This window comes from Chroicocephalus ridibundus, chromosome 4 (genome assembly GCF_963924245.1).
Source record: "Chroicocephalus ridibundus chromosome 4, bChrRid1.1, whole genome shotgun sequence".
Lineage (NCBI taxonomy): Eukaryota > Metazoa > Chordata > Aves > Charadriiformes > Laridae > Chroicocephalus > Chroicocephalus ridibundus.
The window spans coordinates 7,450,522-7,468,081 of NC_086287.1; the positions used below are offsets into that span (position 1 = coordinate 7,450,522).

A 17,560-nucleotide genomic window follows, 5' to 3' on the forward strand; every position below is an offset into this window, starting at 1 on the left:
TAAAAATCAGGTACCTGACTGGGCTGTAGCTATTGAGTTTATGTCTCACTTATCCCTCAGGAACTAAGGTCGGTAACCCCTCCCCCTCACTTCCATTACGCTCGTTATTTTACAGCAGAACAAAATCATGTATCTGTGTCATCCGCGGGTTTCTAGTCTCACGAGGCACTTATGCGCGAGAATTAAATGGAAATACATCATCCTGTGAGTATCCCCAACTTCTATGGAAAGTAAATTCTTGCCACCCGTCCCCTCCCAACGCTAACTGTCCGGCTATGAAACAGGGGGCTACCTGCCCTCCGAGTGAGATTTTATTGCTAAAATAAAGTAAAAATTGTTTTAAAACAAAGAACACACATCTTTATAGTAAAACTCAAGTTTGTTTTACAATTAGAGAAAAGAGTCACATGGTCCCCCAAAAAACCCCAAGTTTTTTTTATATATATATATATATATTTTGAAAATATATTTAAAAACATAAAAAACTCTATAGTTAAACATATATTATGTTAATCAGTACACTTAAATATAGCTTAATTATATTTACAATATGACGCAGTTGCTTTTAAATTTTAATGCCAATTTCAGTTTTTCCCAAAAAACATAAAATTATATAAATATACAATAAATATTTATGTTACACAAGGTGAATAAGAAGAGAACAAGGCCACAGACATTAACTTACAGTTGCAAGAGTCTTTACTTGAACACAGCACTAGGCCTGCTGACATGCATGATATACCTTTGTCACAGACAGACCACAGCAAGAGCTTAATTAAGTGACATGAAAGAAAACCAAGTCCCCCCCCTCCACCACCCCCCCCCGATCTCTGTTTTAATTGAAACCGATAAGCCTGTGCTCCTGGCTGTACGAGGTGAGGCAGGTGAGAGCCGTGGGACTGCGGTTTAATTGCCGGTTTCACGTTGTATCGATAGGCACAGAACTGGCGCATTATGGGGAGCATCACTCCAGATGGAGTTCCAGGACACGGTTCTTCCCTTGGGAATCAGCTCCATCCCTTACTCCCCCCGCCGCCGCCACAGTCTGCCCTTTACCCCTCTGACCTGCCAGCCCACTGGTCTAACGCCGCCACACCAGCGGCTCCTTTACCTATGCCAGGCGAGGGTTTCCGAGGTAAGGAAATAACCGTCGTTAACTTTGGGAAACGAGGAACTTTATTTCTAGCGTGATTTATGCATTAACACTTCTCTTTTGGAAATTCAATTTATTTGAACTGGGAATTATTTTGTTCCTGTATCTGAATTAGATTACTGTCACGTCCCAGCTATCAATTCGTGTTTCCAGTCTAGATGAGTGATCTGTTTGTTATTCACTGCTTGGCGTAATCCTTTCCCCCTCCTAAGCAACCCGCCCTGGTTTTGAGTGGAGCCACCACCACACCACCTCTCTGCTGTAGTTGAGGAATATTGCTGAGAAAAGCTCCCGAGCCAAGTTTGGGTTATTAAACGTAAAGAATTATAATACACATCCAGGTACTGGCCGCAGTGGAATGAAATTCTCCACCACACCAATATTTAATTTGCGTGAAGAACGCTTCAGTTGAAGTTTTGAGACATTTCAGTAATTTTTTTTTTTCCATTTCCGATTTCTATGTGGGAGCCTGAATATCTGCAATTGATTGGGAAGGCGGAAGCTTGAAGTTCAGGTGGGTCACACAACCCTCTCTTCTGTGCAAAAGTGTCTCATTGTACAGCTGGGAAGGTTCTCCTTTGACAGTCAGTTATCCTGGGGAAGGGGAAGCCCTTCTACCCTACATAGAAGAAATCACTGATTTTGAATGTGTCTCTGTTCGCTTCCACCATACATTTCTACTAGTCATGACACAAATTCAGTGTTAAATCTGCTCTTCAAAGAGAATTATCATGGCGGATCATATTTCAAACAAGCTTTGCCCAATCCAGGTTTTTAATTAACTTCAACAGCAAGGCAGACTAATGCAGATTCTGCAGCACTCAGGAGCAGTTACATTTTGCAGTATTTTCCTCTTCGTTCAGCTACTTTTCTTCCTCTCCAGGAATTACAAATATAGCATCTGCCTTCAGTGAGCTCACTAATGAGCTATTTCTGCCTCTCTGCCCACTGTAGTCAGTGCAAGTGCTACACACAGCGCTCAGGCTTACAACCTGCCTTTTTAGAAATACTTCTGTCGGGAGAGTTAGAGGGGTAGCACGGGGCTAAATACATCTATCGGAACCTCAGCAAGGCTAAGCCAGCTACTCCAGCACTTGTTCTATGCTTCAAGGGTATTTTTTTTTTTTTTTGCCAGTATTTGTTTCATAAAATAAAGCTGACAGCAGAGGTAGAGCCACATGGACATAGATGCTAATTGCTTTCAGGTAGAGGCAGGGCATCCTTCTGCCTCCTTCCCCAGCGATGGCGCAGGGCTCCCGGGGGCAGGGATGCCGCCGCGGTTTGCCCACCACACTTTGCAGGCCTGGGGCTGCCAGACGTGCTCTGGAGGGCACAGGCATCAGGGTACAAGGCAAAGCTCTTACTCTCTCTCACGCTGCACAGGACCACGTTTGGTGCCGACTATGATTTGGATAGTCTCCGTCAACCCAAAACACTGCTATCTGTCCCTGAATTGGCTGAGCTACCCGGGCCCATGACAAACCTGATTGCAGACCCACTAGCATCTTTCCAGACACTTTTTCTAGTGACATTCCTGTTGTGCTTCACCAAGACATTTTTCCAAGCACAGTGTCTTTTATTACATTAAAATCATCGCTCTCAACACTCTATAGAATATTTTCTATATGACAAGCTACAGTTGTATGGTAAGTGAAACACTTCAAAGATCACAACCAACAGCCTTCCAGAGGGAGGAAAGGGAAAATAAAACCCCAAACACAAACAAACATGGTATAAGCAAATGCAGGTCTCAAAAGACAGCAAATAAAAAAATAATAATAATAAAAAAAAAATAACACAAAAGAGCATGTTGCCATACGGTTAAATAAGTGCTGTCTTTAAGCCTGAAGTTCAACAATGTGAAGTGGAACATCACCATTCTTTTTCAGTTGCCTCTTTTTTTTTTTTTATTATTTTTTGTCAGTAGTTGGATTGCTATTGCAAACACCTTCACAACATACAAAAAAACAAATTTGTTTTTAATCCAGAATAAGGTAATGATTTTTTTTTTCTTTTTCAATCTGATGGGAGTTCAAAAGTAAAAGAGAAACAGTAAAACTATGACAACAGCACCTTGACATTGTTTTAATTCCAACGCTATCAGAAGTTAAAAGCAGTAAACAGATATAATACTAACAGGAATAAAGATACTTACTGTCTAAAATGTAAACGGAATGTTTTGGTTCAATTTATTTTTCTGAAAGAGGACAGTTTATCATCAATTCACAATTGAAGCAGCATGCAATTTTATTCTTTTTTTTTTTTTAAACTTTTTATATTTTCAATTCTTGGCAACGGCGACAAACCACAATGTTATCGAGGAATGTAATGCAGACTTTTTTGTTTGCTTGTTTTTCTTTTTTTTTTTTCCCTTTTTTTTTTTTTTTAAACTTGTGCGCAAATGACTTTTTGTTCCCCTTCAGGTCATGGATATGTTCAATAAATAGATTGTGGAACCACTGTACTGTATAAACTTCAGTTATACATGCAGTCCATAAAATTATTTTTTACTGAATAATTTACCCTGTTATGTATATATACAAATAGATAATCTTGTCTCAATATAATCTATGTAACACGAATCCACTATCTTCCCCTTTTAATGGTTAATGTACATACACAGGAAGTGTCTATCCTTATAAAGCGCCAGCCAACTCTCTTTTTACTATCCATGGTGAGAGCTCTCACGTAAGACTGGGTAGTTCGGCACTGGGAGTTCCAGTGCCTCTTGTCTATGCCCCTGCAGCCCTCCTTTGTGTACCCCTTGGGGTTGCATTTGGTCTCATAGAAGTATTGCTTCAGTTGGCCTTTGGGTACCGGGACTTTTTCCAGGACTGTGACAGTCGCCCCGGACATGTCCACTGCAGTCTTTTTCTCTGCCGCCGTCACCCACTCGCTCGTGCTGTCACATACGCTCAGTTCCCCGCGGCGAGCTGGGTCAGAGTGGCGCCGGACCCTCATGGACATGTTTGCAGCATCCAAGTAGTTTTTGTACTCCTCGAGGAGAAAGAGCAGTGGGGGTTCCAAAGGCACTTGACTGCTTAGCATGACTCGGGATGTGTACAAATCTGCATCCTTGTTTTCCTCGCTGGGCTGGATGTCCTGGTCCTCATCTAGAAGCTCCTCTATGACATGTTCAAAAGTGTCCGCCAGCGATGTCAGTCCTCTTGAACCAGCATTGGGCCCATTTAGGCTCTCAAGAGTCCCGTGGGTCCGAAGACCTGGGTAAGCCAAGCTGCCTTGTCCTCTCACACTAGCTTCTTTCATCGGGGCAGCTTTCATGCAACTGAAGTATGAGATAACCATAGTAAGGAAAAGGATGGTCATCACTCTTCTCACTTGGTGGAACTGTTAAGGACAAGAACAAGAAAAAAAATTAATTTAAAAGGGATGGAGTAATAAAAATTCACCTGAGTTGTCATGAGACATTATGCGTTTTCTGCACAGATCTGCTGCATGCCGCCGCAACTCATTACCAGCGATAAAGCATACTCTTGTACAAGGGTGTTCTTTGATTTAGAGTTTCAGATAAAGCATATGCCAAAGCTTAGGCAACATTGATACCAGCAAGTCTGAGTTCTTACATGCCGAAGTCTTTCCGTAGTATTAGATTAGATACTATACAGCCCCCTTATTTATTCACTGATTACCTATTTCAAGTAACAACAAAAGCAAAACTGCTGTTTAGCAATGCAACATGCAGCAGTAAGAGACAACCTTGCAAGCGTGAAAGGCAAGACTTCCATTTCAAGTACAAATGCAAATATTTGATTTTTAAGATCTCTCTATGCCAAAAATAGTTCATCATTCTATCCACAAAAAACTAAACAGCACCAGGATAAATTGCATCTGTATTTTGAAAGCAACCTTCAAAACACAGGAAGAGGCCATACAAATTCTGAGGTCTCAGCAGGTCAATTCCTCATCTAAAAGTAGAAGGTATGTACGCATAAATATAGAACAAGAAAATGATCCAAGCCATTATACTAAATTTGAGCTGGACAGATTGCTTTGCATCATGTGAATGCCATGGATGGGACCTGCTGGATTACAGAGTTGGTAAGGGCTATACCAAAACGACTGTACCATACCAGTACAATAGTATAACCTGCAACATACCAGTACCAGTCTTGTACCAAACTGTACCAGAACCACGGTACCATACTTTCCCAGAGCCCCATATTGCTTGTTCTCATGTGGGCAAAGCACCTATTTAAACCCAGTTAGAGCCCAGAACCCAGCATGAAAACCAGCAGCACAACCAGCCCATGCGCCAACCTGAAACACGGTGTTTTGCCCGTTTCTCTCACATTGTACCACAAGTTCTTGAGCATGTTATGGGCCATGCTTTGAGGCTTACTTATATGTACGCTTAGCTCTGTCCTCATTGAGCATGAAGGGGTAGCACAAGGAAAGGGTGCCGGTAAGAAAACTCCTCACCAGGCCTGGAATCAGCACAACTCACTCCTATCAGCAATCCCAACAGCTTGGGCTTGTATGACTGCTCCTTCCCAAGCACTTTGCTGAGTCTCCATAGACTGTATGTTCCTCAGGGTAGAAATCGTTTCTTCCTCAAGTGCAGAGTACGCACTTTAGGTACTATTACAAGAACCCCCCAAATCCTGCAGTGACAGAGAGCTATGCTTTCTGTCTGATCCCAAGTGCTACTACAACATCCATCACATCCAGTTGTTATTTTTCCTCCTTCCGATCCCTGCTCTCACCAGTTCTGCTTGCTAGAAAGCAATGGCATCGTTCACATTTTTGAAGCAGCAGCTAATGCTTGTTTCAGAGCTTTTGAAGTTCATTCGGAAGTACCTCATACTTGGCAGCACACATTGGAGTAAATGCTATTTCTGTTTGCCAACAGGGTGCTATGTAAAAAGCCTTACTTCATCTCCTGCAAATATGCTGTGGGAAACTAGTACTCTTAAGACTCGAACATGGAAAAACAATCTATCATAAAACATACATAGAAAATGAAATATGTACTAGAAAGGCAGTGCCCAAAATGTAGGTCTCAAAGTTTACTTAATGAAGTTGAGGGGTGGGAAGTGTTTGGGTTTGTGTCCATGCCCCTCCACTATACAAGATTTTGGCTAAGAATCCTCTCTATCCCAGCACAACTCTTCCTTCACCCCTCCATCTCTCTTCCTGTTTAAAAGTGTTATTGTGGCATAGATTTATTAAGATTAAACAAACCTGACATCTGTGACTCACAGGAACATAGTGTTTGCTCTAACCATGCAGAACATTAATATTTTGGAGATTTTTTCATCCTAGGATTTTTAAAACATTCTACAGGGAGTAACATCAGATTTCTTCCTCAAAGGGGAGGAAGAGAGACACTACAGAGATGATTTACAACACAAGGAAGAAGGTTATCAGTCTTCCTTTATCAAACAAGGAGAGACAAGACGAGGGAGAAGGAGTGGTTCGGCTAGCATACAAATGCACAGCCATTGGAACAGGCAACAAGATTAATAATATTCATACACTCCTCCTTCTGAGAATTGTTTTATATAAAACTTAAAAGGAAAAAAAAAAAAACAACCCGAACACCCACATCACACTTTGTGACCACCAGAGCACTGAACAGAACACAGATCTTCTGGCTCCCAATCAAGTTCCTGTTATTTTTATTAGAGTAGTGCCCAGAGGTCCCAGCCAATATCTTGACTCTGGAGGACAAACTCTGTCTGAGCACGTAGTGCCCCAAAGGCCATGTCGTGTCTTCTCTCTGTTGCATCGGAAGGCCCTTTGGGGCACCAACAACAGGCACCAAGACAAGCACAAAACAGAGAAGCTGAAGCTTGCACCCATCAGCTAAGTGCACCAGTTGGAGCCTAAACATTTGCTTTTCAAGTTAGGTAGGTGAACAAAGGATGGAAGGATTCGGGAACAGGCCACATCCTTCACTATTGTCACTGGGCTGCTTACTACTTATGCTAGCAATGAACTTGGAGGGATGTGAAATGAATACAATAGTGGCTGTGCAACTTGGTTTGCATGGAGATTTTTCTTACAAGGAAAATGACAAAGGATAGAGAGGTGCAGAGAAACCACACCAATTGACTTCAATAAGCCCTTAGCATCCTCTGCCAATAGCTGGTTGGTCACCAGATCTAACAGTACTTTATATCTCATGTTAAATTAATCCTTCCTTAATCAATTTTGCCTTCCATTTAGGAAGGAAACTGCTGTCAAGCTTGATCAATTTACATCCCATCTGATGACATACAACCACCGCTATTTCCTGGGGTAGCAAGAAACAGTGTACAACTAGGCTCTGAAAGCCAACAACTTTAAGACAGCCGTTATACCTATAACATACTGATAATACACAAGAAAATGTGTCCCCCTAAAAGCACCCCTCTTCCTCAGGTTTATAACAGTAGAAGAGTATGTCACAGTAAGCTTTAGCAGCACAGACACATGGAATATTCCTAGAAAGCACAGATCAAATATCTACTTTTTTGTAAATGAGTCCCAGACTAAGCCAAACTGTGCAAGCAGGATGTGAAGAGATTCTTCTCTCTATCTTGACAGAGACTTGAGCAATATACACAGGCCTTGTCTTTGGCAGCAAAATGATATCAAGTGATTTAATATGAGGAAGTAATCTTTTAACACCTAGGAAATATCTTCATTTTAGAGGCCATAGCAATTTCTAATAGCAGCTGCTCAAAATTGACTAGCTTAATACAGTACAGCAGAGTAAGATCTAAATCTCACTCCACGGGTAGAAACACACAACCTTTCAGCTACTTTTGAACTGACTCATGAATGCACGGTTCATCTCTTACTTAGTGAGGCAGGACTAATATCCCAACGCAGCACCAAAAAGGTCACTGGAAACACTTTGGATGGCAGCTTCCAGTCCTATTCCTCTGCTCCCCAACTATCAAACCTCCATTATGTTGCAAGGATTAAAGATACTGCCTGTCCTGTTACAATAAGTGCCTTGTAAACCCCAAACACTAACAGATTACGCACACCCTTCCGATTATGAGGAAGGCACCATGTCACCCCGCGTGGAAGCAGAACCGGGGTTACAGGGAAAAAGCTGTTATGTTCCTGGTTTCCCAGTATGCTACTGCTGAGCAAGGTACTGCCCCTTTCCATGCTGGGCTCACCCACCACTATGAGGCCTTGCCTGGAGATGGCCCAGCACTTCTGCGTGCACCCACGCCTGATGCTACCCTGGCAGACTGAGCAACCATTGCCCATGGAGGCTCACCACGCTGAGTATTTCTCAACTGGAGCAACCTGACTCCGAGGATATCAATACAACTGAATGCCAGGCAAGATAGAGTAGCCCCAGCCACTTTTAGACACACATGCGGCTAGAAAAATACAAAATAAAAATCACTGATGATACAGCCTCTGTAGTCCTATCACACATCCATCCCCTCCCTTCTCAGCTGTAGAAGGTTCAGGTCTCTATTTCCCACCTTCCAGGAATGTCAACTAAAGGCTGCAGCTTTTGCACTCATCCTGTTCAGCTATGTCACTAGGCATAAAAGATCAAAGACCTCTCTAGACAAGGGAATCTTCACTCAACTGCTGTCCCATAGACTGTTGTATACACCTGCTAACTCATATAAAATAGATATAAGCTATTTAAAGTTGATGTATGCTAGCCTCCTTGAGACCTAGCCTTAAGCTACTCTCTCAGGTCACACAAGATGTCTCTGTCAGAAATAACATTTGAGACTGGTTTCCTGAACGACATCCATTCTCATGTCTGCAAGAACATCCTTCCTTCTCTCATGCAGCATAGCAAAGCTGAAGCAATGAAAAGAGGTCACCCACCATGGACCAGATCTCAGGAAGATGTGACCTAGTTTGTACTTCAATAAAGTCCACACAATTACAGCTAGAATAAGGGCACATAATTGTGGCAGTCATCTCCACTAATGGGAAGGAGGCTCGTTAAATGAAGGTCATGTCAATTATCTACAGCTAGTTTACATATGCAGTCAATTACCTAGCTGTACTATTTATTTCAGTATTTGTCTTTAATGAGGATTCACCAGTTAATTGTTTTATTTCATTATTTTAAGCAGAAATCTAGCAGCTTAACAGGTCGTATTTCCAGCAGAGAGACCTGAGGAACAGCTGTGAACATGTACTTGCTTTTCTGCATCCTGATATGTGCTATGAAAGTTGAAATAACTTTCAGTAGTGAATAGATTCATAATGCTTTAATCTCCAGAAAGGAGTGTGCAGTGGAAGATAAAATTAGCAGCAAGAAGACATTCATTTTCTGCCTTGCCATTTTCTAAGACCTTTATACAAAAGTTCAATTTACTAAATACTACTGAATGGCACAGGCATGAGTTCCTGCTCTACGCATCATTACCGGAGTGTGTGAACAGATACCAAAATGGGATGCATGTCAGCACATGATTTGCAAAGACTAAATGTACTGAGAACAAATAGTATTAACCTTTAACACATGCATAACTGGATGTCTGACGCAGTCTGGTTATCCTTGCGGCTATTTATGCAAACTATATAATTACTTTTTATTACTGAAAATAAAGCGCCCGCCCCCCCCAATACATCCACATGCACACCCACACCCAATTTGTATTCTTGTAAGTTGGTTCTTCATGTCAGGAAGAAGAAACCCATTTTATTTTTATTCTCTCATGTTGGTTTTCCCTGAGGTAATAAAATCTACTTAGCCATAATGCCAGAGATGGCAGAGACGAAGAACCATTTTGAAGACTAAGATAAATTGCAAGCAAATTTACAAGCAGTTTGTAAACTACAACTTTTAACATAAGGAATTTTCTTTCATCTTATGCTGCTAAATATTGCCTATGGTACAGCTGCTGACAGCAAAGAAGCTCCAGCAATGCCTACACTGGCTCTGAAGAAGTATGCATCTGTTTAAAACACTACAAGGAGTTTTTGTGAGGTTCCAAGGTTTTATCAGACTCCCTCCCCAACGCATACAAAACCCACTTCTCCTGTCAACCAGAGGTGGGAGAGAACTCAAAGAAAATAATGGCAAAATAATAATGCTATGATATTACACCCCCGATCCTTCAGAGTTACGTATTAGAGTTTCCTGCAAACTTTCATCATATTTTTCTGAACACTCAAACAGCCCCACAAAGGGCACGCTTGCTTCAAAGCTCTGAGAAAGAGAATTCAGCTGCTCTAATGGGCACAGACCAGACAGTCTCCTCATTACAAGCACGCTTCTACCTAAATTGGCCAAGTGCAGGACTATGAGGAGTTCCCAGTAGGATTTCTGTTGGATGGATCTCAGACCCATTCTACCCATACCAGGAAACAGGCAGGATGAGTTCTGGCAGTATGCACAAGTAAAGGAATAGCAGGCCAGACTCACAGATGGTATCAGAGCTTTCAGAGAGAAAACACCCATGGAAGAGAACAGATGTGCACTATTTTTATACTTTTACAATGGGAACCGATTGTTGAGCCAGTGACACACATACTGCCTTCCCAGCTGTTTGTACAGCATCCTGCACACGGGGCACTCAAACTGCACGGGGATTGGTGATGCCTACTGTAAACAAAGAAACTCAGCTCCGAAAGGGTACTTGTGTGGATGCCACTATACATATCAAACACAATATGCTTTACTAAAACATTTTTCACCAAAATTTCATGTTGAAATACCAAGGTATGCAGTGAAAGTCCCCCTCAAAGAAAAGTGCTACCAGCAGGTTTATTTTTGCTCCTCAGCAGTATCACGGGTAGGGTAACATGCCATACTCCCACTGGCATGCCAGAAATACTGTACAGTAGGGACATGGCTTCCAAACCTAAAACCTAAGCATTAGCAAATTCCGATTTTAAAGTTGACTTAAGGTTTAGAAAACTACCTTAACCTGTTTTAGAGTATTTGTCAAGATACATTCATGCCAGTGTTCACTCAGAAGTAACATTATTCAACCTCTGTGAAAGGAAAGTTCACCTACAGAATAGGCTACCTAACCCCCCCCTCCCCTGCCCTGCAAAAAAAAAAAAAAAAACAACAAGAAAAACAACCACAAAACCATTCCATGAAATAATTACTCCGTGCCAAGATACTATCTGGTTCCTCCATGGGAGCAGATAATTACAGTTCTCCGAAATCATTTGCTTCGATAGCCACTAGAGCTTTATATAATGCTAATTCAACCTGTGCGCAGAAGGTTAGGGCAGAACCTCAGACCTTTGAGCAGCATCTGTGGTTTGTCTTCCATTTCGTTACGGCTCTTTGGTATGAAATACTGCACTGAATCGTCACAGGACTAAGCTATCCTGCCAAGTACACACATGAAGCTCCCACTGAAGTCAAGGATAATTGGCACCCGAGAGCAGGAACAGAATGGAGCACGTTGCGTGCAAACTTGCGTGAGTTGGATCCCTTGTACTGTGACATGTGTCCAGCAGCCCTGGAACAACCCAGAAGCTGCTGTACCAGTTGAGCTTGGATCTTATGAGTGCCTATAAACTATTGAACAGCATGTAAAACATCCCACGCACCCATCGGTTCTGCTGCAAGTGGCAAGCTTCCTAGGACCTATAGAACATTATGCACTCAACAGGAATGTAAGTGAAGCTTAGCCAAGGAAAATCAATGGTTAAAAAGCATAAGCATCAGATGGAGCAGTTACCCATAGTTTGGGCAGGCAGTGCTTTCGCCAGGGTAAGGGAGGAGGGCAAGGGCTATACCCATTTGTTGCAAGACTCTTACCTTTGCTGAGACCCTGCCTGTGTGTGGCATTGCTGTAAGAGAATGCCTTGCTTTTAGCCATAGTCAGTCCTTGAAATGAAGCAGATCAGTATGTTGTGATGTGCGTGAACCAGAAACTGGAAATGCCTGTTGTCAGAGCCCTGACAGGTATTAACAATATGCCTGCATTTGCCAGTGGTGTTATCAGTCATCTTTTGGCTGCCCGCCCTCGTGTGCGGATTTCTCTCAACACATGCTCAGTCCAGCTGTTAGCACGGCATCTCCATGGAAATACTTCCCATAGACGGGGCAAGGGATAAAAGCTTACGCTCAGGTACCAGGGCAGCTTCTGGGAGTATTCAAGTTACATGGGAACAACCAGACCAGGAGCAGAAGTTTGTAACTTTGCAAAGCCACCTACATTAATGGAATAATGAGGAATTTCTATTTAAAAGGATGTACTCAGGAATCTAACCCACCTCACTGGGCAGCCAGCCCTGCACGTGTCCTGTTGTGACAACAGCTTTATCTTTGGAGATAACACTGTTGGAAAACTATGTTACTATGTTAACATAACTGTATTGGAAGCACTTTGGCCAGAAGTGTTCTTTCACCACTGATATTTTACTATGACAATACAGCACACCACAGATTTCAAAGCTTTAGTTTTTAGCTTCTTTTTCCCACCTTTAAGTGATTTCATGTTGAAACAAGACTTTTGCAATTGCTATGCCTGGTTCTCTATCCCTAATCTACCTTAAAAATTTGGGGACTAACTTCAACCAGACTCAGTTGAGGGACACAAGTTTGACAGACAACATTATTCCCGTGGTCATATGTTGTAACTGGCACGGCAAGGAGCCGAGAGCCACCCAAATAAGCTCCCCCTCCCCTTCACCCTTAGTCAGGCAAACACCAGTGTAGGGCTTACCCACTTACAACACTGTGTATTGTTGCTTTCATTTCACAAGCTCCATAGATGAAGAGGGTTTGGAATTACTAGAAGGGGTGAGGAGGTACATCTGGCAAAGACGCAAGTGTCTGAAAACAAGCTTCATTAGTTGTACTCCTCCAGGTACAGATGTTTAATGGAACATAAAGAAAAACCTGCTGGAAAAATTAATTTATCAGGTTCACACCTTCTCCTAGTTGTATAATGCTGCAAATTCTTTCACAGAGTACTACACTGCTATTCCTGTGAATTATATGGGCATTGGGTCCTTCTCCTCCACAATTAAAAACATAGTTTACCTGGTTCATGACTTTTCATGCTTGCCACCAAATACAACTATAGATTATGGCATCATGGGAAATTATTTCCACAAAAACTGTTGAGGTTCATTGAAGCAGTACGTTCCAGTGGACCCCACTGTGGTGGACACAGTCACTACCTGGCGTAAACCTATAGAGCTCTGTTCATAGATTTATGCCAGCTCTGAAGGTGGCTCAGTATTTATGTGATCATAAAAATCAATTGGGGACGACAACTAAACTATAGCTAATAGCTGTCTCGGAACAAAATGTGACAGGTTTCAGCAAAACAGCTTCCTCACGCTCAGACTCCTGAGCAATGTTTGGCAATAATTACACTTTAAAGGGGAAGGAAAAAAAAGCTTTCTAGGTGTGCAGACTAGCTCCTCCCTTCCCCCCACTGATATAAGCACATAAATAGCCCAGACATGCCTATAAACAGAAGTATGCAAAATCCAGCCCAACACCACCTAACTTTCCTCCGCTCTGCACTTGCGTGTCTTGTTTCATGCACACACCCCTCTGCTGAAGAAAGTGGCTCCACTGCCAGCGTACTGCTCTCACTGTGAGAGCCCTTAAGCTCCAAAGGGTAGGTTTGTATATGGGATTTCAGTCATTAAATAAACACCTCTCCAGAAAAACCTTCAATACCTATCCCTTCACATAAGCAGATCCTACTGCCCTGCAGGGAAGGAGAGTCTCTTTCTCTTCAGATAGCTGGGGGTGGGAGGAGGAAAGAGAAAGTTAAAGCGAGAAACATTAAATTACCCAATTAGTCTGTTGAAAACAGACAAGTGTTCTCCCTCTCCCAAATCTCTGCACAACATGATAGATTATCTAGAAGTCACCATCCTATTCAAAATCAAAAGCAGGGCTGTCTTATTGGAGATAATTAGTAGTTCTGGAGAGGAAAAAAACCAAACCAAACCACTTAGAAACTGTAAAAACAGAGACCTGGTACTTATTCTGCTGTGACTCTCCACTTGTACAACATTTCTTGGAGAATACACTATCAAAGTTTGCAAAGTGCTTTGCAAACATTGAATCTCAACATCCTTAGGTGACGAGGAACCACATCAGAAATCCTGTTTTCCTTCTGGGTAGGCCAAAGCCCATAAAGACATTTAAACAATTTACCCCAGATTGCCCAGCAAGTCGCTGCAGAGCCAGAGGAGACGAGGGGAGCCCCCGCTCCCCACCTCTTGCTTCAGCCACTACACAAAGCGGCCTTAACCACGTCTATCATTCACATATTTTGCAAATCTCTCTATGGTAACTTCGGTGTCTCACCCAGAAAGAGGCAGGGCAGCTGATTAAAACCTTAGGGGTATTACTTTGAATACATATGCTAGCTCACTTCCATCTGTGTCGTTAATTAGTTCCTGACTGTAGGTTAAATGTAGGGCATGTTGTCACGAGCCTAAGGTGGGGTGGCGGGACCTCCTGCTATTGCCATATGGCTTTTTGTTTCTTCCTTCATTCTTCAGCTTTTAGCCTCATGCTTCTAATTTGTGGACTCAACCATTATATAACAAAGAACAACAAGAAAAGCAAAACTAGTGTTAAAATAGAAACATTCTCCACCATTAAAACCTCTAGGAGGTTTGATTTGAAATACAACACAACCTCCTGTCTCATCCAGAGGCTGCTTTTACCCATAGCAAATTTGCTATGAAATTCAGGAAAGACCTATTCCCATGGAGTACTACTACTGCACAAGTAGGTATTTACCAGCCCTATAAACCCAAAGCAGGCAGCTTGCCAGGGAACAAAGGTCAGCCTTAATTTGTATAAAATGGAGAAGAACAAGGGTATGCCTACTCGTAATATGGATGCTCAGACCTTACAGAGGATGAAGGACCATCCCCATCAAAACAATGACCAAGGTCTGGTCATCTTTTTTCCCCTGATGCACCTCCACAGATGCATCTTTTTGTTGAAAATACAAATGGCTCAGCACTCTCTTCAACAAAACTACAGATCATGTTTTGAAGTATGCCTGAACATGACTAATTACAAGACATGCAGACTATCAGCAGTTCCCCTGCAGTCATTTTCTAGTGAGTACAACTTGAATACTAACAGGTCTGGTGGTGCTTTGCAACTGAAGACTTGCTCCAAAGTGTTTAATTTAGAGCAGACATGGAAGTTATTTATTGCATTTTCTAGCTCTCATTGCATAGCTGTCCTTCCATTAGCTAGAGGCAGGGGAAATGATTTCTGGTATTTCCAAGCATAAGATTCTATAATTTTCGTAACAGTTACAGGAATCAGAGCAAGGAAAAAATATACAGTATCTGTGTTGAACAAAATTGATTAAGAACTAGGTGATATGACTTCATGCCTGAGGATTATGGAATTCAAGATGTTGCATCTAGGTTTGTCAAACTGGTAGACTTCTTTTGACACATAGATATCTGAGTAGCTTCTTAGATCTTATTTCTGCTGAGTTTTTTGTTTGGGTTTTTTTTTTTTTTAATCAATGGAGACATGTGGAATTGACTCACTCATCCCTTTGCAACATCCTTGTTAATTGTGCGACTTTTGCAGCTACAATGGCAGAAAAGTTTTGCACTGGGGGCAGCAGAGATGAATCACTAGTGCAAAATAGAGAAAAGGACTTCAAATGAGTCTTCCAGGGCAGGCAGGTTTGTTCTTTATTTTAAATTCATATGCCAATCATTAGCTTTTAAGGGAAAAACTCATTTTCAGACATTCTTTTGCTAGTCATTACACAAAAATTGTATTTCTGCGAGAAGATGTAAAGAAGCACTTGCTTATCCTCTCTTTGCACCATTTAAGTGGCAACAACTTGCCAACGCCATACCAGTAAGTACCCTGCTGTTGTAATGAGACATGAAACATCCTTCTTTGCCTCTCATAAAATAAAAACAATCCTTCTTCACCAGTCTGCAGGACATTAGCTGCCAACAAAAAAAGAATAACCATGACATTGACATAAACTGTAATGTTTATATCTGGAAGAGCAAAAATGGAGAACTTCAGATGTGTTTATTTCTAGTTTTGGTTCAACCCATTATAAAGATAAAGGGCGGTCATGACATTCAGCAGCAAATTCATACTTCACCACAGTTTCCTGGCACGGGCTCTGGTTAAGTTACCCTTGCCAGCTTGAACTTGTTAGTGGCTTTGCTTCCCCCTTGGACTCACACTGGCTTTCAGTACAAATTCTATCAAATAGCATTTCTCTCTTGGCATTTACAGCTCAGTCAAACTGGATTATCAACTCAAAAGGAATGTAAATAGCAAGTGAAGATCCAAGTCTTAATGCAGGCAGCCAGCAGGCACAATTATCTAGAAATACCGCAAAACAAGTCCTGTCGCTCATCCCAAGAGTGTCCATACACTTCTGTAGTACGGTGACAGCTATGACTAAGGGGAGGTTGGTTTACTTACTAATCCAGCCCTTGAATAAAGTTTAGATTTCATTTCTTTTCATCTCAGTATATCAAGTATTAAATGCTCACCGAGAGCGCCATGGCCAGTGTAAAGAAGGGTAAACTAAACCATATGGATACTAAATGTTGAACCAAGCTCAAGTAAATGGCATAACAGACTAAGGAATCCAGAGATCATAACCTTTAATTCTTTGATCTAGAAAAAACTGCATTTCTCCAGGAGCTGTTATGTTTAAAGAAAGCAGTGTTTTGATCACATTAGATAAGGCAGAACATGCACTAGAATTGGCACAAGATTAACTCTCTTTTATAAGATATGTACTACAGGATTCTGGGGGGAGGGGGGGTGGGGGGGTGAAAAAAAAAAAAAAAAAAGGACTTTGTCCTGTTCTTACTGTTATAGCCTTAACTGCAGCAACACACTCCAAGTCTTTTGCATGCTGAGTTAATAAAGAGCATATAACAGCATTTTGCTCAAGACTTCACCGAGTTCAATCCCTTTCCAGACTCCTCCTGCTACGCTACGTGCATGCAAGGGACCACAAGCCTACCTGTAGCCCAGTGCGCATACTGGAAAGGCTGAGGTTGGATGTGAAACTGCAGGTGAATCAATGGTAGTTTTTCAAACACTAGTTTGGTACAACAGCTCTCTCATACAACCTATGGTATAACAAGTCTGCAGTTGCCTCCCGCCTTGAACAGCAAATGCTCCAGTATCACAGCTCCTCAGTTTTGCCCAGAAAAACTCTATTCCCTCAGAAGCTATACATTAAGCCCTTATCCTAATATGCTTTGCACTGACAGATTTAAATATTTTAAGAAATTATCAAAACCGTAACCTGGAAAGATATGCAGTACATGCCATCAACTAGTGGCTTGCGTTTTCAAGGTTCTGTGAGATGTAAACTCCCACTGAGGTTTAGTTGTGTTGCGTTTCTTTTTCCACTGGGCATTTGATAGCCATAAGCTAGTAGTTATTATAAAAGCCCCCAAAATGTACTGTGTCTGTAAGAGTCAAACAGAAATAATTATACA

General features: G+C 41.8%; 1 protein-coding gene across 3 annotated transcripts in view; it reads right to left on the minus strand.

The window, feature by feature from the left end:
• Nucleotides 1–827: 827 nt before the first annotated feature.
• BDNF (brain derived neurotrophic factor) overlaps nucleotides 828–17,560 on the minus strand; it is a 42,139-nt gene continuing 25,406 nt past the window's right edge. For all 3 annotated transcript variants that reach the window (XM_063333839.1, XM_063333841.1, XM_063333840.1), the window contains exon 2: nucleotides 828–4,501. In XM_063333839.1, the coding sequence (XP_063189909.1) occupies nucleotides 3,740–4,501 (762 nt within the window). In that variant the 3' untranslated portion in view covers nucleotides 828–3,739. The remainder of the gene's footprint in view (nucleotides 4,502–17,560) is intronic.